The sequence below is a fragment of the Triticum aestivum genome, chromosome 2B, assembly GCF_018294505.1.
Source record: "Triticum aestivum cultivar Chinese Spring chromosome 2B, IWGSC CS RefSeq v2.1, whole genome shotgun sequence".
NCBI classification, from domain to species: Eukaryota; Viridiplantae; Streptophyta; class Magnoliopsida; order Poales; family Poaceae; genus Triticum; species Triticum aestivum.
In genome coordinates this window covers 691,107,157-691,132,278 of record NC_057798.1, presented here as the reverse complement: position 1 = coordinate 691,132,278, position 25,122 = coordinate 691,107,157, and the positions used below count along the sequence as shown (strand labels likewise).

Genomic DNA, 25,122 nt, shown 5'->3' with positions numbered 1-25,122 from the left:
TAATTATTTAGTTTGCTTCCGTTTGTTGTATTATGCTGGATTTGATATATTTTGTGGGCTGATGAGATGCGGAAAGCAGCGGTGCAAGAACAGACATCGCAAGCCGACCCGTATAAAAGCATATTCGGCGAATATACTTTTATACAGGCCGTTTGGGGGGTCTACATCTGCAGCCGTCCTTGCCGGCCCGCAAAAGCCGTTTTCCGCAAACTGCAAACGCGTTTTGCATGCCAGCGGGATGCGGGGTCTGCTAGAGTTGCTCTTAGACTTAGCTCTGTCCATGACCAAGTGTGCATGGAGATAATCTACCAAAAATATACATAGAAGTTCTATCTAAGGCACAAGTTATGGGAGCAGATCACCTGCACTTGCTAGTTGCTACAGTACTTGCTAGCCATACCCTCCAGCAATGCCCAATCAGATGCAATGCTGAGAATGGAATCTCGGCACAGAAGGTCGCATAGCAAAGTACAAATTCAACTATTACTGAGTGTTGTCGTGATTCGACTGTATTTCTACTTTCCATCTTTAATTAGGGCGTGGTCTCCCTCTGTTCCACAAATGGTAGCATTTTAGCTTTCAAAATATTTGTTGCCTCATTATAGAAACAGGGTGGCTTCTTTTCCCATCTTCTTATCCAAAGCTTTCTACAAGGCCTAGTGTATCTCAACACAGGTGCCTCGAGCTCGACAAGAACATCTCCAGCAACATCAAATTCAGTGACGACCCCACCGTGGACATCCACCCCTATCGACTCGTTCGACAGCGTGGGTCGAGTGTCGCCCACTGCGCTGCTGAGAAGCCAGAAAAGGCAGTAGAGGAGGTCATGAGCTGAGCAGACGATTGAGGAAGCCAAACGAGTTGCTGTGTTGGTTGTCTGAGACTCGTTTAGTTCCCGGCAGGTTCATAACTTCATATATAGATGTCCATATTCCGTATGAGATGGAGATCGTCACCAACTGAATTGCTGTACCTTCCTTGGTTTTTCGTGGACATGGCCAACTGCCAATCCACACCTGACACCATCAAAGTTATTCATCAGTGAAATTCATCTTACTTAGGATAGATGCGCGTTGCAGGCTCCAGAATAACAAGGTAAATTATTATTCAAATAAGCTCCTAATTCGCTCTGCTTATAAGATGATGAAGATATTAACGGGAGCCCTAGAGAAATGCCAGATTCATAGCATGTAATTTTATACTGTCGCTGCAGTGACATAGTTTTTTTTTCATTTCTACAAGCAAACTTCTTTTGCAACTTCACTTTATTTTTTCTACTGTGCAATATAACTTGGCCGAAAGCTGAAACAAATGTCCACAATGTAAAAGCAAGCAAATACATGATTAATTGTAAGATAAGGTACGGCAGATGAATCAGAAAAGATGCCTCACGTGTTTAATGAAGTTGATGATAATCAAACAACAAACAGAACATACCTGAAATGGTAGAGCCAAGCAACCAGCAAATCAATGGGCAGTTCTGGTTGACCACAGATTCCAAATGCAGTGATGCAGCATGATAACATTAAGCATCTATGTGAGGTTGGTTCCAGCGATCTGCTGCCGGGGGTTTATACTGAATAACAAACCTAGAGCAAAATAGCAATGGTTCAGCAACAAACCTAGTGCTAACTGCCATCCTCTTTTCACAGTGAAACTGCATCATGAGACAGATGGTGCAGTAACTAATAGATTTATGTTTCTCCTAACATTTTGAAATCATATGTTATGCTGAACAGTCAACTAAACTAACTGTCATGCTGAACAAATGTACTGGCAACAGGGAGCCCAGAAATATGTATAACATCTCACGTGGCTACAGTTTGCAGAGAGATGAATTACATTTAGCAAGAAGAGAGTGAGCATCTAAACTAACTATGTACGAGATCGTCACCAACTGATTGCTGTACCTCCTTCAGTTTTTCATGGGCATTGCCCACCTTCCAGTCCACACCTGACGCCATCAAAGTTACGCATCAGTAAATCCATCCTACTTAGATTAGATGAGCGCTACAGGCTCCAGACAAACAAAGTAAGGAAATTAATCAAATAAACTCCTAATTCATTCTGATTATAGGATGATGAAGATGCTAACATGAGTCCTGGGGTGATGTCAGATTCATAACACACAATTTTATACAGCTTGGTACTGTGGAAAGTTTTTTATTTTCACTTTTACCAGCAAACTTTTTTTTGAACTTCACTTCTTTTGTCACTATAATATAAATTGGACAAAAGCTGAAACAAATGCCCACCATATAAAAGCAGCCAAATACATGAATGTAAGGTACAGTAGATGAATCAGAAAACGGGAATTCCAAAAAAATGTGCTTCGCATTTAACGAGAGTGATGATAATCAACCATAAACAGAATGTACCAGAAACGCTAGAGCCAGGCAACCATCAAACTAATGTGTAGTCATCACTCATCAGGTAGTCCTGGTTGACCACAGATTCCAGACACCGTGATGTAACATGATGACAATAAGCATCCTATCACCTATGTGAGGTTCATTCCAGCGATCCTTACTGAATAATGAACCTAGAGCAAAACAACAATACTTCAGCAACAAACCTAGTACTAACCGCCATCCCTTCCTCACAGTGAAACTACATCATGAGACAGATGGTAGTGGTAACTAGTAAATTTATGTTTCTCCTACATTCTAAAATCATATCTCATGCTGAACAGTCGATTAAAAATAGATATATAATACTCCTGTGTCAAAAATCATCTTACATTATGGGACGGAGGGAATACAAGCCAATCTAATGCTTAACAGAGGAAAGGGTGGAATAGAACATTAGTGCTTTACAATGTTTCAGTTAACAGCATTTTTTTATCCAACCATGCAGTAATTAACAGCATTGATACTAATCAGAAACGGCACAGGCAATAATTAACAGTGCTGGACAAGATGGGATGCATAGTTACATAGCAGAAAACAGATTTGAATATTTTCATCACTCAATCAGAAAGTAATCAAGGAATAATATCAATAACAACTGCAGCAATGAGCCATTGACAAAGCTCATCAGGATAAAAATTAAAAATAGACAAAAGGAAGAACATACCGTGGTAAGGCTTGCTATAGCATAGCTCACGGTCAGCCACCAACTAGAAGAGTGACAAGAATGAGCTGAAGGTCATAATGCCTCTGATAAACATAAAGGACTTGCCACTTTCAACCTATGGTTTCCTGCATCCATCCACCATGCAGCTGGGGTAGCTCGTGGAAAGCCAAATGGGTATATGGCACTTGCACAAATATGCTGGTGACAGCAAGTGCAGAAATATGTGCAACATCTCAGGTGGCTGCAGTCTGCAGAGAGATGAATGGCTTTTAGCAAGAAGAGGGTGAGCATGTAAACAAATTCTGTAGGCAAAATGCTCCAAGGTGTACCTCAGAAGTAAACACTTGTGATTAATTCACATACTGACGATCAATCATGACCCTTAGCTTCTCCGTTGCTACAATTCTGCAGTGCATACCTAACTCCTCACTGCAATTGGATAACTCAAGAGATCTGAGAGAAGTTGGGAGGCCCATGTCTGGCAGCCTTGTGATGCGCTGGCAACGATAGATAGATAACCTCTCAAGGGAGGCTAGGCTATGAAGGTTTGCAGGAAGTGACAAGAGATTTATGTACCACGAGAATTGAAGTTTTTGGAGGGAGGTTAGAAGCTGTAATGCTCTCTCTTGCTCCCCTGTAAGGCTCACCAAGCTCTCTCCCAGTTTACCACCCCGAGAACTGAACTCTAGGTGCGTTAGAGATGTGAGCTGTTTGCAGAAGGGCATGGAAAGGACAGATGCGTCATCAATCTCAAGAGTTTCCAGTCCAGACCAGATCTCAGAGGCCCCTTGCTGCTGTGACACAAGCTCCAACAAGGAAACTAGGCCAGGGGAGTTAAATACTTTCAAGGATGTCAGGTTTACACAGAACTGGAGGCCCTCGATCGACAAAAGCGAATCGCAGTCTCCAATTTCCAACTCTTTCACTGCCGTGCAGCATCCCAGCTGTAGAGACGTCAATTCTGGACTTCTCTGTATTGCTAAACTGGCCATGGCAGAAAGGCAGGACAGAAGATGGGACTGGACCCTATCTGTGAGATTCCAGATATAAAGTTCTTCAAGTGAGGGAGGAAGCAACTGAATTTGATTGCCACACTGTTCTTGCTCCTGCAGTTTGAGAACCCATGCACAAGACAGCTCGGGATTCATCTCCATCGCCAAGCTTTGAAGGGAGCTGAGAAACTGCAAGCCCTCCAGTACAGCCAGCCCGACACACCCCGTGATTTCCAGCTGCTTTAGGGCCGTACAGGAATGCAGCTGTACAGACCTCAAACATGGGCCATCACGTAGACTTAACTTTTTGAGGTGGAGAAGGCCTTGAGGAGCGAAGGAATGCAAGTTTTCTGGGAGAGAAGTGATAGTAAGGTCTTCAAGTGATGGTGGGAGTAACCCAACTTCCATGGCACCATCATCTTTTGTTTCACCCACCAACAATGAGACCAGCTTGGGGCAACCTTGAAGGACTAGCTCCGTAAGAGAGGTGAATCCTGCGAAGTCCCTCTTACCCCCACAGAACTCCAGATCCCAGCTTTCCTGAATCCATAATTTCTTGAGAGAACATACGAGATCATATGGCAGTTTTAGTTCCTGTTCATCTTGGGCTGAAGTCATCACTGCAGAAGCCAAACTGCTGGTTCCTTCCGTTTCTCTAGGTTGACCGATTGATAGAAACTTTATCTGTGGACAGTCCCTTAATTGCAAGTTCTCAAGGGACTGCGAATGTGAAACCATTTGTGTGAGCCACCTCCCTGTTACTCCACATGTTTTAATGTTGACAGATTTGAGAGATGGGAGGACAAGGCTGCATGCAGATGTGCTGTTTTCCTGGTCAATCTCTGACATGATGTTTGACTTGGTAAAAATAGGGCAGTCGTGTATACTTAAATACTCTAAAGCGAATAGCTGGTTGAATTCCCTTGAAAGAGAGACCAGATTTTGACAATTTTTAATTTCCAATGATGCTATGCCCCTAAGATTATCAAATGCCAAGATACTATCATCTAGAACACACAACTGATTAGATTCGATAGTGAAACGTCTCCAGTTGATCCTCATTGTTGGAAGTGTAGAAACCTCCCTGATGGACAACTCAGAAATTAGAGCAGAAGGCGGAAGAGGATGAAGCACAATCAAACGAGGGCACTTGTGGATGGTGAGTCTACGGAGGTCAGATGTCCACTCCTTTGGATCTCCTTGTGAAGGTAAAAATTGCAGAGGTGGAGAAGTTAGACTGCTGCAAAATTCCAGGCTTGGCATTTTAGCCAACACCAACTTCTCCAGAGAAGGAACTGACACTCTGACAACATGCAGGTCCATCAACTCCAACTCCTTTAGCGCCTCCATTTCTCTTAGTGGAAGGATTTCCCAGTTGCTGCAACATCATTTATCAATGTAAGTGTGCAAGAATTTGCAAATGTCTTAAACAAGAAAAATTAGAGAGAAAAAAATTACTTCATTATATGAGGACACTGCCCGATGGAGAGTTTACTGAGAGACGGAAACCATGACTTCTGCTCAGCTTCGAAAGAAGAGTAACTCCTGAAAAGAGTGAACTCATTCAGTTGAGGGCAGTTCTTGATCATCAAAACCCTTAGATGGGAGGTCAATTCCATTCCATAAGAACCGATACATTTTTCCAATTTTGGCATATCGATCAAGATCAACTCTTCCAAAGAAGGAACTGAGATTTCCATTATATTCAACATCCCGATCAATGTTAGCTTCCTAAGGGAAGGCATTTGAATAGACCGAAGAATTTTCCATTCTCTGCAATTCTCTAGATGAAGTATCTGCAGTGAGGTAACTGAGAAAGTACTGGAAAGCCAGGTTGGGGAGGTAACACCACCATATCCAGTTATTTCTAGATGTTTGAGGTTCTGATGTGGTTGAAGACCATCAAGCACATCTTTTGCAGCCTCAGGTTGAAGATTCATGCTACTATTCTCCCATGATAACGATAATTTGTCTAGATACCCTTTGTCTATCAGCCTGGCCCCCCTCGCCTCTTCTTTAGTCTTCGCATTTTCAAGTTGAGAAATTGCAAGAAATACAAGCTTATTCATGGACTGAAGTTGTCCTATCTGAAAACTGCCAACATTTTGAACCTTGAATTTTAACTCCTGGAGAGAGGTCATGTTGCCGACAGAGTCTATTGCATGGTGCACTTTCTCATGAGCAATAAGATGGCGTAGATTAACAAGATTATTCATATCAGCAGGTACATCAAGATTGCCTGAAATGCCCACATCCAGTACTTGAAGGTGATAACAACTTGTCAAAGCTTGACGAAACGCAGGGTTGTTGACTCTGTATGCCATTATATAACGAAGATGGAACAGATTTAACAAGCTGTTTGTAGAGCCGATGTCAGCACCTGACACACTTAGGAACCTTAAACATTTAGCCCTCTCGCATAAAGTACTCAAGGACCCTAATAAATGTATGCTGCTTTGCCCAAACAACATCAAGGTCCTCAATTTGTGCCAAGAACTAACCTTCTGAAGTATTTTGTCAAGCTTCTCACTAGAATTGTTGCCATGTTCATCTTCCTCAAAATCAGTAGTTATGATAGACAAATGCCGAACAGTTGCTTGAATTGATTCAGATTTCAATCCATCAATAGTAGCACACTCATTTGCTGAAACCGTCCCAGCGAGTACGTGCATTAGGTCATGCATAATATAGTGTGAGCCATCCTTTTGGAAGAAGCCCAAATCCACTAATCTTTCCAAATATGCGTGCCCTGTTTCTTCCAATCTTATGGTAGGATCTTTGCGCTGCACAAAATTTTGCGATATCCAAGCATGGACCAATTCTTTCCCATTAAATTGGTAGTCCTCTGGAAACAAAGAGCAATATGAGAAACAGCGCTGAAGGTGGACTGGTAGATACTCATAACTGAGCTTCAAGATGGGTAAAATATCATCATCGTATTCTTGAAGAGATTTCCATTTGTCCTGAACTGCTGTCCAATGCTGATAGCTAACATCTGTACTCAGAAGTGCACCAACACTACGTGCAGCTAGTGGGCAGCCTTTTAGTGCTTTTGCAATCTGTTTCCCAATAGATTGAAAACTAGGATGGTGCTCACGATTGTCATTGCGAAATGCACATGCCTTGAAGAACAGCCAAAACTCCTTTTCATCTAGACCAGTCAATGTGATTTCATCCATAGTTCCTATCATTTTTGCCACTGATTTTGTTCTAGTTGTTGCTAGTACCATGCAACCATTTGCTTGGTTACTTTTCAATGGAGCCAAGAGTTTAATCCATCCACTCCTGTCCTTGTCTTCCCACATATCGTCCAATACAAGCAGAAATCTTTTGTTTCTAATATTCTCTGAAAGGATCTCCTGTAATTTATTCAAGCTGCTTTTTTTCTCATACGGTCTGTCTTCACATACATGCTCTAGGATCTCAAGTGTTAGCCCCGCTACATCAAAGCTAGTGGATACACAGACCCACATTTGCAAATCAAAAAGGCCTTTAATTCTTTTATCATGGTATACATATCTAGCAAGCGTCGTCTTCCCAATTCCACCAATGCCAACCACTGGCAAAACATTCAGATCACTAGATTTCCCATTTCTCAGCAGGTCTATTATATTGTCTCTCTCTGCATCCCTCCCGTACACCCTAGGTTCAATTGGAAAAGAAGTTGTCATGCGAGCATTCCTGGCAATATTCTGACTCTTGCTTGATGTTGCAATGGGGCGCAAGATCTCAAGCTGAAGAACCCCCTGCACAGAATTGCCATTACTGTGTAGAAGATTCACTATAACTCTGATCCTCTTAGAAATGCTATCTTTTATCTCAAAAGGCAGCGTGTTACAATGAGCTGGCTCCTCCTCTTCACGTTTCCTTTTTCTGCCGGGTGAGATCCAATCAGTTATTTGGCTTGTGGCGTTGTGTACTAATTTAACAACAGAAGATAGAGTGGATGAGAACACATAATTTCCCTCCGGCTTAGTACCAGTAGAAGCACTACAAACTTTCCCTGCATAAGAAAACTCTCCGTTATTTGGGGACAAGCAAACGAAAGCCACTTCAGCAAAAGCAAATATTATCGTGTAAGTACTAATAATTAATAAAAAGTACAAAATTTTAACAAAGCTGAATCATTCAAAAAAATCACAATTAAGCAAAAGATAATCTGAGGGGTGGTGCCTACGATATTTAGCTGCTCTTGGTTACATATTACACCGTTATAAAAGAAACTGAAAGTAACAAAAATGGAATAGTAGAGACAAACGAAGCACCTTCAGTGATCTGTTGCTCGAGTCGGTAGTAGTCGAGCTCGTCCATCACATCCTCTGAGTCATAAAGCAGCCCTCTGAGATCATCCAGTGACTGGGCCAGATGCATATTTTCAATCCTCCTTCCCTCGGCAGCAGCAAGAACCATCTGCACGTACCTCATCTGAAGTTTGAGCTTCTCCACATCTTCAGCAAGCCCGATTTCATGAGTCCAGGCTTCCATACGTCCAGTAAAGAAGCTGTCAAAGATGCTTTGCACCAGCCATCCTATTGCTGCATCAACAACTGTGCCAAGCAACCCCGACATCTCCCCCGGCCGGCACACGTAAGGTAGCTCAGTAAAGGCAAGAGCAAAAGCAGGTCTTGCACAGAGGAGAAACCAAACAGATGGACTCAGAGGAATGAAGGGCAATAATGCGTCAAAAGGAAGGAACTGGGAAGACAGAAAGCAAGGCCGGCAGCAAATGAGTGAGTCAAACTATGCACCAAAACCAGCTAGCTTTACAGAGTAACAACTAGGATGATATTGTCTCCATAGATATGGAACTAAGGAAGCACATGTGTCAAGTCTTGGCACCACAGTTGCATTAACTAACGGTGTATTTGGTTGTATACTTGTATGACTGTGCAATACACTCCTCTTTAGTCTTTACTAATGAAACAGAACATTGCTGCCAGCTACAGAGCACTTTCGTGGAAAATGAGCCTAGAGCTAACTTCACCAAAAAACATGGCAGGCCGCAAATAAGGTATGAGTGAAACTATGCACCAAAAACAGCGAACTTTCCAACTAACGCTGGAATCCCTTTAATTGACGCACATGCCCCTCATGTCAGCTCGAAGCAGGGCCTGCACAGCGGTAGCTGTGAGTCAAGTCTTGGCCCTGTAGTTGCACTAATTAAAGGTGTATTTGGCTGGACGAACCTCTTTACTAATGAAACATAACATAGCTGTCAGCCTTGTATACAAATACTATCTCATGATGTAAGATACCAACTACGGAGCACTTTCCTGGTAACTGAGCCCAGAGAACAGAAATAAGAATAGGTATTGGGCCTATAGCAGCCTGGAATCTTTGGACGCATACCGAAGAAATGGTACAAGCAGTGCGGGACAAAACATCACGAAGGGGCATGTGTTGGCACTGATCATAATTGAGATGCTTTGGTCTCCGTTAGGTATGTACAAACAACCTTGTTGCTAGCGGCAAATTTTGGCATATAGAGTAGGTTACACTATGTATTCTCAGGATATGTATTTGAAAATTCCAAAGGTAGCAGGACCGTAACCAGACAACACATTCACTTGGTCCGTAGACAAAGGGTAATCTGGCCAGGGAGGGAAGCAAGATGTGATACAAAATCACCAGAGTTTTTACCTGTTTGCCGACCGGCTCGGACTTGAGCTGAGCCGAGCGTGAGGCGCCAGGGCCCATAACATCAGTCCAGCACTCGACGAAACGAGAGAGGCGTTGCTGCCTGCGCGAGGGCCGCCCGCGCGCACCCTGGCCAGATTCGCCGGCCAGGCATTCCCTCGAACACGTCAAGGGCGCAAACGCGCACTGGACGGCCGCGTGGCTTTGCCAGGCGCGTGACGCACGCAGAGGCGGCCGCTCTTCTGCGCGCCGCGATAGATGGGCTCACCGCGCGCTTGCGCCATGAGTGGCGCTACGGCGGACGGGGTGGGTGGAGCGGCGCGGAAGCGCGCGAAAGGCAGGAGTATCCCTTTGAGGGTGAGAAGGCAGGGGTGCCGCGACCGGCGTGACTGAACATGGACGTGGCTCCGAATTTTTTTTTTTTGATGTAAAGCATAGCTTTATTGCTTACGTGTGCTTGGGTAAGTCACCCATAACACAACCGGCTACAATGGGCGGTACATCAGACTCCCAGTACATACTATCAGAATTTAAACACCCATATCCATTTTTTGCTAGTCATGAGCTACAGAGTTAGCTTCTTGGCGACACACTTTGACTTTACTTCGTGAGAACCACATCTTCATTTGAAGTTTCAGCTCCTTGATGATGGGTGCATACGGCGACGAGTCAGCTCGAGCAGAATCAAGGGCTTCCACCAACAGTTGGGAGTCTGTTTCAAACATTACACGCAGCATACCAAGATCAGCTGCAGTGGCTACAGCATACTCCATTGAATTTAGTTCAGCCCCAAAGGCATCAGAAATGGTGTTGTCTCGCCCCGCGCCAGCATGCAGTAGGTGCCCCTGACTATTGCGAACAGCAACGCCCCACCCTGCATGATCTCCACCCAGTGTGTAGGCTCCATCCACATTGACCTTAACCATATCCCCAGGTGGCGCTACCCAGCGTGCATCATTCCCGACCTTCACTTCCTTCCTTCCCTCAGCTTGTGGTATTGCCAAGCTACGCGTGATCGATTTTGAACCACTCGATCAGAACTGAATAACAAGTCATCATGTTGTAGGAGTTGAATTTGTTTCTTATGCACACCTCTTAGTCACTTGCATTCTTGTTATACACTTTTTTTTACGAAAGCCATTGTGTGGTTCTTATTGATCTGAAATAAAAGTTACATCGTCTGCTAGAGCAACACGAATAAAATCTGAGGATTCCTGTCACATTTGGTTCCCCGTACTAAATTGAGCTAACATATGGACTGCCCTATTAGCCTCCCCAGGACAATGTGAAAACACACACACTCAACAATGCAGGTGAGTACCATGTGAAACTTTTCAAAAATTACAAAGAACCCTTAATGCGGAATGTTTTGTGTTGACCCTTCATCACCGCTTCAGCTTGTTTTGGGAGTTGGATCGCAGAATTAAAATTCAGGATGTTGGATCGGATAGATCCTCCTCTCCCAGTTTCACGAAACCGATGGCCAAGTCGGATAGGTCTAACTGATGGCCAGTTGTCTAAGAGATGCAACGGGCCCCTCTTTATCCACTCAGGTACCCGAGAGAATTCTCTGCACCTGATGAGCTCAAATGTACGAAGTCGTTGTGGTGGCAACCAGCTTTTCCCCAAGAGATCCATGGATAGAAAACACCCACGAATAATTACACTTTGGTAACTTCAGACCACGAAAAGATTCAATAAAAGCTTCCCCGTACTCTAGGCTTTTGCATTATGCTCGAACTTAATTTTGAGCTCCCTTAGCATTGATAGCTTGCGCAACTCTTTCACAATGGTTAGTGTGGCACAGACCTTCTTCAACACTTCCAAGGATATCAAATTCCCCGGCCCATTCAGAAGGCTCATGTGATAACCATCAAGACGTAACACATCAATCTTTTCAGCTTGCAAACAGTGGATGGTAATTCTTTCAGGTCAGAATTGTATCTTACATCCAACTCCTACAAAAATAGCAACTTTCCTATTTCCGTTTGGAGTTGATGGATATTTGTACCGGCAAGACCTACGTACCTCAAGTGACATAAATCCCCAGCATTCTTCAGTTTAGGTTGTTATTTTCTCCCAGATGGCATCCATTTAGATCCAATACACATAAAACATCAAAGCTCGATAGTGCAAACATTTGATTAATAGCAGGTGGAAAGGTAGTAAGGGACCTCATTTGTGATTTACTCATGGAAGCAAGTGACTTTCTTTGATGATCTTCACTTATATTCTAATAGATCGTCTGTGAATATTGCTTGGTCAAGATATGCAATAACCCTGAGTATGATTCAATATTGTAACGAAGTTTTCTTCACTTGATAATGAACAGATGAGGCCAAGCACCATATCATGCAAACAAAAACGTGTCACAACACCTTTAAAATCTATGCAAGGCTGGATCATGCCACTATTTACCAACTCACTAAAGTAACCACGCCCAACCTCAAATAAGCCACTCTCCAGATTTGTATGTGTGATAAAATCTTTGGCTATCCATTTCCATATCAGGTCATCTCTATGGATTTCGTCGTCTTCTGTATATATAGTTAGATAGAATAGGCAAGTTCTAAAATGAATAGATAAGTGATAATAGCTTGGGGATAATATTTTCCTCATGATCATCACATGAGGATTGTGTTCAACTCCGGAACCCATATAGGCACACCTTATCCCAGTTTTGTACCACACATTACTCTAGGAAATTGGCAACCGACGCTCTCGTTGTCCCCCTTCCTTGGCTCTTCCACATACATAATGCATGTGTTGTTAAAGTTATATCCTAGATGGTTGCATCGTGCAACCATCTAGGATAGTTGACTATCAATTTTCTGAACATTGTCTAAGATTGATTTTTAGATTTGGAAAGGTGACATTGCGGAGCGCTAGAATGGCCATGCAACTGTTGGCTGAGCCATGCTGTAATAACCCATGCTTCAGTCCATAACCTCAAAATACATTCATGACTTCCTTCATTCCCACCACTAACATTGTGGGGTCGTTGACCCGTCGCCAGACCTGGCAGAGGTCTTAGATGTTGCCTAGCCTCGCAAACAACACAACGCCAATTAGGTCATTTGGGTAGATGTGTTCCCGCGTGATGTTTCTCTAAGTGTCGTTCAATGCCGTCAATGAAGTCGTTTTGCTAAAGAGGTGGTGGTGCTTTCCTACCACCAGCCGCCACAACACCGATGTGGCTACCAATATGGCACCAATGATGGACGACGATGAGGACATCTAAGGGGAAAAGTAGGTTTTCGGTCCTAGGAAGAGGGTGGAGGTTCTTGGTTGAGGGCATAAAACCTTGTCGGTTTAAATTACAAAAAATATCTTCGGTAACTTAATTACCATAGTAGGCTTTCAAGAAGAAAAACCACAATTGTACTTTCTCACATCATGTAATCGGTTTTGTTGAATTGTCTCAGGTGACGGTCTATCATATGAGTTTTATAGTATCAACTATCAACGACACATTATTAGATACAATGAAGGGTAAGATAATGTGAGTACTAGTTAGGTTGATTCCTTGTACTATTTCGCAACAACAACAAAATGATGTCCTTGTCTTGATCTTATCATGTTCTGCAAACAACAATCTTTTCGAAGATTCGGTGGTTAGACTTAGCTCTGTCGATGACCAAGTGTGCATGGAGATAATATACCAAAAAGCACATATAGAAGTTTTATCTCTACAAGGCACAGGTTATGGGAGCAGATCACCTGCACTTGCGACTTGCAAGCCATACCCTCAAGCAATGCCCAATCAGACGCAATGCTGAGAATGGAATGTCGGCACAGAAGGTCGCATAGCAAAGTACAAATTCAACTATTACTGAGTGTCGTCGTGATTCGACTGTATTTCTACTTTCCATCTTTAATTAGGGTGTGGTCTTCAGCTTTGGAAATGTTTGTTGCACAAATGGTAGCACTTCAGCTTTGGAAATGTTTGTTGCCTCGTTATACAGTAGAATACAAACAGGGCGGCTTCTTTTCCTATCATCTTAGCCAATGGTTTCTACGAGGCCTAGTATCTCAACACGGGTGCCTCAAACTACATGAGCGGCGCGAAGACCCTCTTCGCCGAGCTCGGCGAGAACATCTCCAGCAACTTCAAATTCAGTGACAACCCAACCTTGGTCGATAACACGGGTTGAGTGTCACCCAAACTCACCGAATGCACTGCTGAGAAGCAAGAAGGCAGTAGAGGAGGTCATGAGATGAGCGCCTTGACTTTGGGCTCCAGTGCTTGTAGGAGATCATCACCGACGGAATTGCTGTACATTCTTCAGTTTGTCATGGACATGGCCCAAGTGCCAACGTACACCTGAAACCAACAAAACTGTTCATCAGTAAATTCATCCTGCTTAGATCAGATGTGCATTGCAGGGTCCACACTAAAAAACGTAAATAATTAATCAAAATAAGCTTCTAATTCATTCTGCTTATAGGATGATGAAGATGTTAAGAGGAGCCCTGGAGTAATGTCATATTCATAACATCCAATTTTATACTGTTCGCTATAGTGGCATGTTTTTCCTTTTCATTTTTACAAGCAAACTTCCTTTACCGAAAAAGGGTTGCCCCCCGCTTTATATTATAAAGCAAACATCATCACAAGCATCCGAGCGAACCGATACAAACACACCCACCACGATACACAGCACACACCCAAGGCAAGATACAAAGGTGCCGGGCACCAACACACCACTCGGACGACAACCAAGCAAACTAGATATAAACGAAGAAGAACTACTTGGAGCCACCGAGGAGGGGTGAGACGGACAATGACGGAGCAAGGACTCCAGGACGGTGCCTCCCAGAAGGGTACGACCACGGATAGCCGCCACCGTGTGATCCGAAGATCAAGTTTTCACCCGGAACCACACGGAGGAGTGGGAGCACCGCGACGGAGCCTTCAAGAAGGATACGACGTCCGTGGACGCCGCCGCCGCCGGCCAGTACGATGACTGGGCAAGTGATGGACCCCGGCGATCACACCCCTCCGACACCCCCGCTCCGCCCACCACCCGCAGCCAAGCCCCCCACGAAGCCATGGCTACCCGCCCGCACCTGAGACGCAGGTTCCGCCCTCGAACACCACGCCTCCCTCCACAAGGGCCGCCGCCCAACATCCAGGCACCCCCAAGACCATCCAAAGAGGGCAGCTTTGTACCAGAGGGACACCCCCGACCGATGTCCCGCGGCAGACGACCCGCCTTGAGCATCGCCGGAGTTGCGACAGCCTGCACGAGGCTGGGGAAAGGGGGAGGTGAGGGAACGGACGCATCCGGACCGGCACACCCCTGTGCCAGTGACGGGTGACCCGAGCACGTCGGCGCCGCCCATCCCTCCAGCCAACCTCCCCACCGGACACACCCCCGTGCTGCCCCATCTCAGCAGCCGTCACAGAACAGCGCAAAGCCACCGTCGCAGACCCGGCCACCGGCGAGGAGGACCCCCAAGGACCGCCACTGACCACCAAGAAAACTCACCGGGGAGCCCATCTGCGCTGCCGCCGTTGTCCAGCCGGCGGGACGCCTGGATCCCGACCAGCACGCCCACCAGCCACCGCTGTTGCGCCTCCACCACCACCAGCCCCGGCCATGGAAGAAGCGGACGCCCGCAGCCCACGCCTCCCTCGGACCGCGCCGCCTGGGCCCAGATCTGGCCGTCCGTCGCCGCCGGAGCCCACCGCGCACCACCGCTGCTACAGCCCCTTCACGCCGCCGCCCACAGCCCGCGTCTCCGCCGCCGACTGCTGCCGCCGCGCCGCCACGCCCCGAGCCAACGTTGCGCCGCCGCCCGACCAGGAGACCCGCGCCCGCCGGGCCGAGCAGGGGAAGGAAAGTGCACCGCCGCCGCCAGCACTGGCCAGGCTTTGCCCGCCAGTACGTCGAGGCGGCGGCGAGGGGAAGGAGAAGGAGGAGGGGGGGAGCTGGAGGCGGCGCTAGGGTTTCCCCCCCGGCACTCGCGGGAGCGTCGCGGGAGGGAGGGGAGGGGGCTTGTCCCCTCTCTCATTCGCATTTGCCCTCTCAAAACTTCCTTTTGAACTTCACTTTCTTTTTTTTACTACAATATAACTTGGCCGAAGCTGAAACAAACGTCCACCATATAAAAGCAGGCAGATAAATGAATGTAAGATAAGGTGCCTCACGTGTTAATAAAGGTGATGATAATCAATCGAATGTACTCGAAATAGTAGAGCCAGGCAACTACTCCCTCCGTTCGGAATTACTCGTCCAAGAAATGAATGTGTCTAGATGTATTTTCGTTGTAGATACATCCATTTATGTGACAAGTAATTTCGAACGGAGGGAGTAGTAAATTAATGTGTAGTACTGGTTGGCCACAGATTCCAAATGCCATGATGTAACATGATAACATCAAGCATACTATGTGAGGTTGGTTCCAATGATCTGCTGTGTGGTTTCACTAAATAACAAACCTAGAGCAAAATAACAAGTATACTTCAGCAACAAACCTAGTACTCACTGCCATCCTTTTTTTCACAGTGAAACTGCATCATGAGACAGATGGTAGTAACTAGTGACTTTTATGTTTCTCCTATATTTTTTGAAATAATATCTCATATGCTGAACAGTCAAGTACAAATAGAAAATACCAGCCAATTCAATGATTAACAGAGGAAGTGACAGAATAATAAACTGTCTGAGAGCAAAGCAGTGCATTACCATGTTTCTAGTTAACAGCATTTATTGATATCCCCCGCAAAAAAAACAGCATTGGTTGATATGTGCTGATCAGAATAAGGACGGGGTGAACTAACGGAACTGGACAAGATGTGATGCGTAATCAAATAGGAGAAAACACCTTTTCATCAGTTAATCAGAAAGTAACTGAGAAGATATAATATCACCGAGTACTACATCATGGAGCCACTGAAAAAGCTAATCAGGATAAAAACAGAAGTAAGAAAGAAAAGTAAACATACCCCATGGTAAGGCTTGCACTCACGGCCAGTTGATATGGCATAGCTCACAGCCAGCCAGCAACTAGAAGGCACAAGAATAAGCGAAAGGTCATAATGACCCTGATAAACAAAAATAGTTGCCACTTTCAACATGGTTTCCTTGGTCCATCCATCATGCAGCTAGAGTAGCTTGTGGAAAGCCAAATGGGTGAATGAAACTTGCACAAAATATGATGGTGACAGGAGCGCAGAAATATGTACAACATGTCAACACCTCGGGTGGCTGCAGTCTGCAGACAGATGAATTACTTTAGCAAGAAGAGGGTGAGCATGTAAACTGATTCTCTAGGCAAAATGCTTCGAAAGTGTACCTTAGAAGTAAACACTGGTGATTAATTCGCATACTGATGATCAATCCTGACCTTTAGCTTCTCCGTTGTTACAATTCTGCTGTGCATGCCTAGCTCCTCACTGCAATAAAATAACTCAAGGTGCCTGAGCGATGGTGGGAGGCCCATGTCTGGCAGCCTTGTGATGCTCTGACAATGATATATAGATAACCTCTCAAGGGAGGTAAGGCTGTGAAGGTTTTCAGGAAGTGACAAGAGATTCGGGAAACCCTGAAACCGAAGTTCTTGGAGGGAGGTTAGAAGTTGTAACCCTCTCTCTTGTTCCCCTGTTAGGTTCACCAAGCTCTCTCTCTGTTCAACACTCCGAGAACGAAACTCCAGGTGTGTTAGAGATGTGAGCTGTTTGCATAAGGGCATGGAAAGGACAGATGCGTCATCCATCTGAAGAGTTTCCAGTCTAGACCAGATCTCAGAGGCCCCTTGCTGATGCGACACAAGCTCCAAACAGGAAGCTAGGCCAGAGGAATTAAATACTTTCAAGGATGTCAGGTTTCTACAGAACTGGAGGCCCTCGATCGAAACAAGCAAGTTGGCGTATCCAATTTCCAACTCTTTCAGTGCCGTGCAGCATCCCAGCTGTAGAGACGTCAATTTTGGGCTATACCGTATTGCTAATTTGGTGATGGCGGGGAGGCAGGTCAGGAGACGGGACTGGACCCTATCTGTGAGATCACAAATCTCAAGTTTATCAAGTGACGGAGGAAGCAGCTGAATTTGATTGCCACCTTGTTCTTGCTCCTGCAGTTTGAGCTCCCATGCACAAGACAGCTCGGGATTCAACCAGATATCCAAGCTTCGAATGGAGGTCAGGAACTGCAAGCCCTCCAGTACAGCCAGCTTACCACAACGCCAGATTTGCAGCTCCTGTAGAGCCGTACAAGAATGCAGCTCTACAGACTTCAAACATGGGCTATCTGATAAACTTAGCTTTTTGAGGTGGAGAAGGCCTTGAGGAGTGAAGGACTGCAAGTTTCTTGGGAGAGGAGTGATAGTAAGGTCTTCAAGTGATGGAGGGAGTAATCCAACTTCCATGGTACCATCATCTTTCGTTTCACCAACCAACGATGAGACCAGCTTGGGGCAATCATCAAGGACTAGCTCCCTAAGAGAGGTGAATCTTGTAGAATCTCTATTACCCCCAAAGAACTTCAGATCTAAGCTTTGCTGAATCCATAGCATCTTGAGAGAACATAGGATATTATATGGAAGTTTCAATTCATGCTCATCTTGGGCCGAGGTCATCACTGCTGAAGCCAAACTGCTGGTTCCTTCCGTTTCTGTAGGCTGACTAATTGATAGAAACTTTATATGCGGGCAGTCCCTTAATTTTAAGTCCTCAAGGGACAGTGAATGTGAAAGAAGTTGAGATAGCCACCTCCCAGTTACGCCACATCTGTCAATGTGGACACGTTTGAGAGATGAGAGGACAACCTCTGGCATAATGTTTGACATAGTCAGATTAGGGCAGTCGTCTATAACTAACACCTGTAAAGCGATGAGGTGGCTGAAAGCTTCACTTGAAAGAGAGACCAGATTTGGACAGTTTCTTATTTGAAACAATGTTATGCCCCCAAGGTTACTGAATGCCAGGATACTATCATCTAGCACACTCGACTCATTATCTTCGATAGTGAACCATCTATGGTCTATACTCATTTTTGCAAGTCCCTGAAATCCCCTGATGGATAACTCGGAAATCAAAGCAGAAGGCAGAAGAGGGTGTGACACTATCAAACAAGGGCAATCATGGATGGTAAGTCTACGCAGACTAGACGGCAATCCCATTTGATCTCCTTGGGACGTTAGACTGCTGCAAAATTCCAGGCTTGTCATTTTAGTCAACACCAACTTCTCCAGAGAAGGAACTGACACTCTGACAACATGTAGGTCCATCAACTCCAACTCCTTGAGCACCTCCATTTCTCTTAGTGGAAGGATTGGCCAGTTGCTGCAACATCATTTATAAAATAAGTTCCAACAATTTGCAAATGTATTGAACAGGAAAAATTTGCGACAAGGAAAGTACTTTAATATATGAGGACACTGCCCGATGGAGAGTTTCCTAAGAGATGGAAACCATGATTTCTGCTCAGCGTTGAAAGAAGAGTAACTCTGGAAAAGAGTGCACTCATTCAATTGAGGACAGTTCTTGATCATCAAAACCCTTAGACGGGATGTCAATTCCATTCCATAAGAACCGATACATTTTTTCAGTTTTGGCATATCAATCAAGATCAACTCTTCCAAGGAAGAAACTGAGATTTCCGTTAAATTCAACATTCTGATCAATGTCAGCTTCCTAAGGAAAGGAAGCATTTCAGGAGTTGGAAGCATTTGCCATTCCCTGCACTTCTCTAGATGAAGTATCTGCAGCAAGGTAACTAAGGAAGTATTAGAAAGCCAGGTTGGGGAGGTAGCACCACCGTATCCAGTTATTTCTAGAGTTTTGAGATCCTGATGTGGTTGAAGACCTTCAAGCACATCCTTTGCTACGTCTGGTTGAAGATTCGTGCTGTTATCCTGCCATGACAAGGACAAAGTTTCTAGATACTCTTTGTCTAACAGCCTGGCCCCACTGGCCTCTTCTTTAGTCCTCACGTTTTCAAGTTGAGAAATTTCAAGTAGCACAAGCTCATTCAGAGACTGAAGTTCTCTTATCTCAAAATTACTGACATTTTGAACCTTGAAATTTAGTTCCTGAAGAGAGGTCATGTTGCCAACACAAGCTATTGCCTGATGCACTTTCTCATGAGAAATAAGATGGCGCAAATTAACAAGATTATAAATATCATTAGGCACAGCAAAATTGCCTGAAATACCCAAATTCAATACTTGAAGGTGATAAAATCTTGTCGATGCTTGAGGAAACACAGTGACAGTGTTGTTGTAGACTCTATATAACAATCTGTCTGTAAGGTCAACATGAATATATTCAAGATAACGAAGATGGTATGGATTTAACAGACTCTGTATAGAGCTAACGTCAGCCTCTGTCACATAAATTCTTAGGATCCGCAAACATTTTGCCTTTTTGCATAAAGTATGTAAGGACCCTAATAAATTTATGCTGCTTCGCCCAAACAACATCAAAGTCCTCAATTTTTGCGAAGGTCCAACCTTCTGAAGTATTTGATCAAACTTCTCAATAGGAAAACTGCCAGGTTTATCTTTATCAAAAGCAGTAGTTATGATTGACAAATGGCGAACACTTGATCGAATTTCCTCATGTTTCAATCCATGTACAGTTGCACACTCATTTGATGAAACTTTCCCTGCCAATTCATGCATTAGATCATGCATAACATACTTTGAGCCAACCTTTTGGAAGAAGCACAAATCAACTAATCTATCCAAATATCGCTGCCCTGTTTCCTCCAATTTCATGGTAGTGTCTTCACACCGCACAAAATTCTGTGATATCCAAGCATGGACCAATTCTTTCCCATCAAATTGTTTGTCCTCTGGAAATAAAGAGCAATATGAGAAACAGTGTTGAAGGTGGACTGGTAGATAATCATAACTGAGCTTCAAGACGGGTAAAATATCATTGGCATCGTCTTGAAGAGATCTCCATTTGAACCGAACTGTCCTCCAATGCTTATGACTAACACTTGTGTTCAAAAGTGCACCAACACTTTGTGCAGCAAGTGGGCAGCCCTTTAGTGCTTTAGCAATCTGTTTGCCAATAGACTGCAAATAAGGATCACCCTCATAGTTCTCATTACCAAATGCACATGCCTTGAATAACAGCCAAAATTCCTTTTCATTGAGGCCACTCATTCTGACTTCATCCATCGTTTGTATCATTTCTGCAACTGATTTCATTCTAGTTGTTGCTAGTATCATGCAACCACTTACTTGATTACCTTTTAATGGAGCCAAGAGTTTAATCCATCCAATCTTGTCCTTGTCTTCCCACATGTCATCCAATACGAGCAGAAATATTTTCTTTCTGATGTACTTCAAAAGGATCTCCTGTAGTACATTGAAATTGCTTACATTTTCGTACTCTTGTCTATCTTTACAGACATGCTCTAAGATCTCAATTGTCAGTCTCCTTTCACTGAAGTTTGTGGATACACAAATCCACATTTTCAAATCGAAATGATTTGTAATTCTTTCATCATGGTATACATATCTAGCAAGCGTCGTCTTCCCAATACCACCAATGCCAACCACTGGTAAAACATTCAGATCACCAGATCCCCCCTTTATCAATAGATCTATTATCTCATCTCTTTCTGCATCCCTCCCGTACACCTGATGTTCAATTGAATGAGAAGTTGTCATGTGAGCATTTCTGGTAATATTCTGACTCTTACTTGATGCTGCCATGGGGCGCAAGATCTCAAGCTGAAGAGCCCCCTGCACAGAATTGCCATTACTGTGTAGAAGATTCACTATTACATTGATCCTCTTAGAAATGTTATCTTTAATCACAAAAGGCAGTATGTTGCAATGAGCTGGCCCTTCCTCTTCACGTTTCCTTTTTCTACCGCGTGAGATCCAATCAGTTATTTGGCTTGTGGCGCTGAGTACTAATTTAACAACAGAAGATAGAGTGGATGAGGACACATAGCTTCCATCAGGATTAGTACCAGTAGGAGCAGTACAGCCTTTCCCTGCATAAGAGAACACTCAGTTATTTGGGGACAAGCAAACGAAAGCCACTTAAGTAAAAGCAAATATCATCGTGCAAGTACTAATAATTAATAAAAGTTTCAAAAAAAGTTGAATCGTTAAAAAAAATCAAAAATAAGCAAGAGATAATCTGAGGGGTGGTGACTACGATATTCAGCTGCTCTTGGTTACATATTACGCCTATATAAAGAAACTGAAAGCAATAAAAATGGAAGAAGAGAGGCGAGTGAATCACCTTTTTTGATCCGTTGCTGGAGTCGGTAATAGTCGAGCTCGTCCATCACGTCCTCTGAGTCATAAAGCAGTTCTTTGAGATCAGCCAGTGACTGTGCCAGAGGCATGTTGTCAATCCTCCTTCCCCTGGCAGCAGCAAGAACCATCTCCACGTACCTCATCTCAAATTTGAGCTTCTCCACATCTTCAGCAAGCCCGATTTCATGAGTCCATGCTTCCATCTGTCCAGTGAAGAAGCTCCCAAGGATGCTTTCCACCAGCCATCCTATTGCTGCGTCAACAACCGTGCCAAGCAACCCTGACATCTCTCCCGGCACACCTAAGGCATCACAACAACGGCAAGAGCAAAAGCAGGAATATGCATTGGACCTATCAGGCTTGAATATGCATTGGACCACCAAACCACCTAAGACATAGTACGACGCATACTTTATTGAATAAATGGTACAAGCAGTACAGGACAAAACATCACAAAGCATCATTTATATCGCCAGGCTTAAACTAGATCCTCCTTGAGATGCTTGATTATTTCTGATACGTATGTACAACCTTGTATCTATCGACACATTTTGGCATATGTAGAGCCGCTGAAACTATGTAAAATCTCCCACAGTAGTCGGAGGGGAAAACAAAAATTCCTCCAATCTAAGACAAAGCAGAGGCGTCTATTCCAAGGAATGTACAAAGTGCTATGCTGTGTAGGATACTTTTCCAAATTCCCAACGTAGTAGGAAACAATAATTAACCAGACGACACATTCAGTTGTTGAATTTCGCCAGGGAGGCAACATGTGATGCCAAATCACCAGCGGCATTTTTTACCTTACCTGTGGGTCGACCAGCTCGGAGCTGAAATGAGCATGGGTCGTCAGGGCCAGGGGAGCCCCGTGGGCGCGATGAGCCAGTCAATCATTTGAGAAGATGCTCGGGTGGAGACTGCCGAGTGCCGACGTTGATGCCTGCGGCAAGGGCACCCGCGCGTGGATCCTGCATAGACCCGGCGCAGGTTCTCCGGCGTGGCATTTCCCCGAACACATCAAGGGCGCAGACGCACCGAACGGCCGCGCGGCGCCAACGTGGGCGGGATGCGGTGAGACGCGCGTTCTTCCGCACGCCGGGGTAGGTGGGCTCACCGCGCGCGCTTGCGGCATGAGTGGCGCGATGGCGGGCGGGTGGAACGGCGGGGAAGCGCGCGAAGGGAGGAGTATCCATCTGACTCTGAGGGCGAGAAGGCAGCGGCGCCGAGGGCCGAGGCCGTCGTGACTGAACATGGGCTGGAGTTTCTGGCCGGAGCAGCACGCCTGAAGTACATTGTGTTAATCCAAAAAATATACATGGTTTGAAAATATATCCTACTAGGATGAAGCTAATTTGGTGTTGTCGTTGTACATACCTGTATATTTTTCTACAAATTCGGTCAAACTTAAAAGAAGTTTGACTTAGGACAAACCTAGAAGTTCAAATATTTTTTTAAAAAGTTCAAATATTTTGAAACGAAGGGAGTAGTTGCATATCCGGTGTAGTATTGCCAACTTACGCGTGATCGATTTTAAAGCTCTACTCCCTCCGTCCCATAATAGTTTTAACGGATTTGTTATTTTCTGAACCAACCTGTGTTGGATGATTAGATGGACAGTGGTATCCCCAGCCCACTAGCCTTTAAGTCCTAGTGCTCGCATAATTTCCAGATTTATTTCAGGATTTTCGGCGATGCGCTTTCAGTGGGAGGACACATTCCCATCGACGACGAGGTGCCTATGGTGACTTCGTAAATCTCAAGATGATATGCCAGCTCAGTCTCTCGGAGGTCCTCATAGGAGTAGGCTGTGCGTGTATGCGTTCATAGGGGGGAGTGTATGCGCGTATGTATGAGCGCTTGCTTCTGTACTGATGTTAAAAAGAAAGTGCAGTAGTAGTTCAATGTGTTTCTTATTCAGCCTCTGTCACACCTTTCTGCCATTTGCATTCATTTTAACAGATTTGCTATTTCTCAAGTGCTTGAAATTTCTTCTCGCGGCAGTCACTTTTTTCCTTCCTCCTTCCTCCTTCTTCTTCCTTCCCTCTTGGCCGGACCTCACCGGAGAAGAACTCACCCCACCATTTATCTTAGGGTGAAGTAACGACCCAATTATGTATCTTAGGGGTGGGGGTGTAGGGGATCGCCGGAGTTCTCCATTGGTTCGGTAGGGCTCAGAGGGATGGCCGGGGGCGGCAACCAACAACGATGGTGGGGGGAGGTTGAGGGAAAGGCGGCGTCCGCCGGCCGCGGGGGGTGGAGGTCGGCGGATGGGACGAGGTAGGCTGGGGGATCGGGGGGGTGAAGCCTGTCAGGGAAGCAGATGAGATCACTGCATTTCTTGCCACCTACCGGAAGATCGAGATCAGTGCCTCACACTACCAACTCCGGGATGATCTTATTGAACATCACTGGCTACTCTATGGGGGATAGATTCCCATTTTATACATATGTATTTGTGTGTGATTTGAACAATTTGGTGTTGTAATAATTATTTGAATTTGAAAATTTGTTGTAACGAAGACGGTTGTTGTATTGTGAATTGCTTTTCGGACCATTTATACTCATATGTTAATTTATATTATGATGCTATTCGGTTCATGTCGATGAAAATCTAGAATTTTGCTACAGAAAAATTGCAGTACCATGAGGCCTCCGGCGCGGGTTAGATCCAGTAAACTCGTCCCGCAAAATATTTGCAGGACGAGTTTATGGGATTTGTTCCGCCAGAGGCCTCGCGACATCGTTATTTTTTTTACAGGCCGCTCGTAAACGTATTTTGTGGGAAGCAGCTTTACCGGATTTGCTAGAGATGCTCTTGGGAAAAAGTAGGTTTTCGGTATTAGGAAGAGGGTGGAGATTCTCGGTTGAGAGCATAAAACCTTGTCAGTTTAAATTACAGAAATTATCTTAGGTAACTTAATTACGATGAGTACTAATTAGGTTGATGTCCTTGTACTATTTCGCCAAAAGAAAAATGATGTTCTTGTCTTGATCTTATCATGTTCTGCAAACAACAATCTTTTCGAAGATTCGGTGTTAGACTTGGCTCTGTCGATGACCAAGTGTGCATGGATCATATATACTCCCTCCGTTCCTAAATAATTGTCTTTTTAGAGATTCCAAATGGGCAACCACATATAGATGTATATAGACATAGTTTAGAATGTAGGTTCATTCATTTTGC

At 44.6% G+C, this 25,122-nt stretch overlaps 2 protein-coding genes across 9 annotated transcripts; both read right to left on the bottom strand.

The window, feature by feature from the left end:
• Positions 1 to 256: 256 nt before the first annotated feature.
• On the bottom strand, positions 257 to 10,100 carry LOC123046751 (disease resistance protein RGA2). 6 transcript variants are annotated; one of them, XM_044470183.1, is made up of 9 exons: positions 9,708 to 10,100; positions 8,333 to 8,691; positions 5,526 to 8,070; positions 3,405 to 5,445; positions 3,076 to 3,323; positions 2,379 to 2,542; positions 1,843 to 1,954; positions 1,438 to 1,589; positions 257 to 1,016 (listed from the first exon to the last, which is right to left on the bottom strand). In XM_044470183.1, exons 1-4 carry the CDS (start codon positions 9,767 to 9,769, stop codon positions 3,426 to 3,428), a joined length of 4,986 nt encoding a protein of 1,661 aa, XP_044326118.1. In that variant the 5' UTR covers positions 9,770 to 10,100; the 3' UTR covers positions 257 to 1,016; positions 1,438 to 1,589; positions 1,843 to 1,954; positions 2,379 to 2,542; positions 3,076 to 3,323; positions 3,405 to 3,425. The 6 variants fall into 6 exon arrangements, with proteins under 6 accessions (XP_044326118.1, XP_044326116.1, XP_044326115.1 ...); XM_044470181.1 differs by having other exon boundaries at positions 1,911 to 1,954; XM_044470180.1 differs by having other exon boundaries at positions 1,438 to 1,954.
• A 3,238-nt stretch (positions 10,101 to 13,338) lies between these two features.
• On the bottom strand, positions 13,339 to 23,180 carry LOC123046750 (disease resistance protein RGA2). Of its 3 annotated transcripts, none has more exons than XM_044470176.1 (6): positions 21,922 to 23,180; positions 19,072 to 21,667; positions 17,007 to 18,993; positions 16,657 to 16,925; positions 16,397 to 16,495; positions 13,339 to 14,028 (listed from the first exon to the last, which is right to left on the bottom strand). In XM_044470176.1, exons 1-3 carry the CDS (start codon positions 22,400 to 22,402, stop codon positions 17,028 to 17,030), a joined length of 5,043 nt encoding a protein of 1,680 aa, XP_044326111.1. In that variant the 5' UTR covers positions 22,403 to 23,180; the 3' UTR covers positions 13,339 to 14,028; positions 16,397 to 16,495; positions 16,657 to 16,925; positions 17,007 to 17,027. The 3 variants fall into 3 exon arrangements, with proteins under 3 accessions (XP_044326111.1, XP_044326112.1, XP_044326110.1); XM_044470177.1 differs by lacking the exon at positions 16,397 to 16,495 and having other exon boundaries at positions 21,922 to 21,975; positions 22,077 to 23,180; XM_044470175.1 differs by lacking the exon at positions 16,397 to 16,495.
• Between the last annotated feature and the right edge of the window lie 1,942 nt (positions 23,181 to 25,122).

Coding starts and splice junctions, on each gene's coding strand:
- LOC123046751 (XM_044470180.1), bottom strand. CDS start 9,769: ATGTTATGGGCCCTGGCGCCTCACGCTCGGCTCAGCTCAAGTCCGAGC. Junction 8,692..9,707: donor CCGAGCCGGTCGGCAAACAG/GTAAAAACTCTG, acceptor CCTCTGTGCAAG/ACCTGCTTTTGCTCTTGCCT. Junction 8,071..8,332: donor CGAGCAACAGATCACTGAAG/GTGCTTCGTTTG, acceptor TTTCTTATGCAG/GGAAAGTTTGTAGTGCTTCT.
- LOC123046750 (XM_044470176.1), bottom strand. CDS start 22,402: ATGATGCTTTGTGATGTTTTGTCCTGTACTGCTTGTACCATTTATTCA. Junction 21,668..21,921: donor CCAGCAACGGATCAAAAAAG/GTGATTCACTCG, acceptor TCTCTTATGCAG/GGAAAGGCTGTACTGCTCCT. Junction 18,994..19,071: donor CAGTGTCCTCATATATTAAA/GTACTTTCCTTG, acceptor ATGATGTTGCAG/CAACTGGCCAATCCTTCCAC.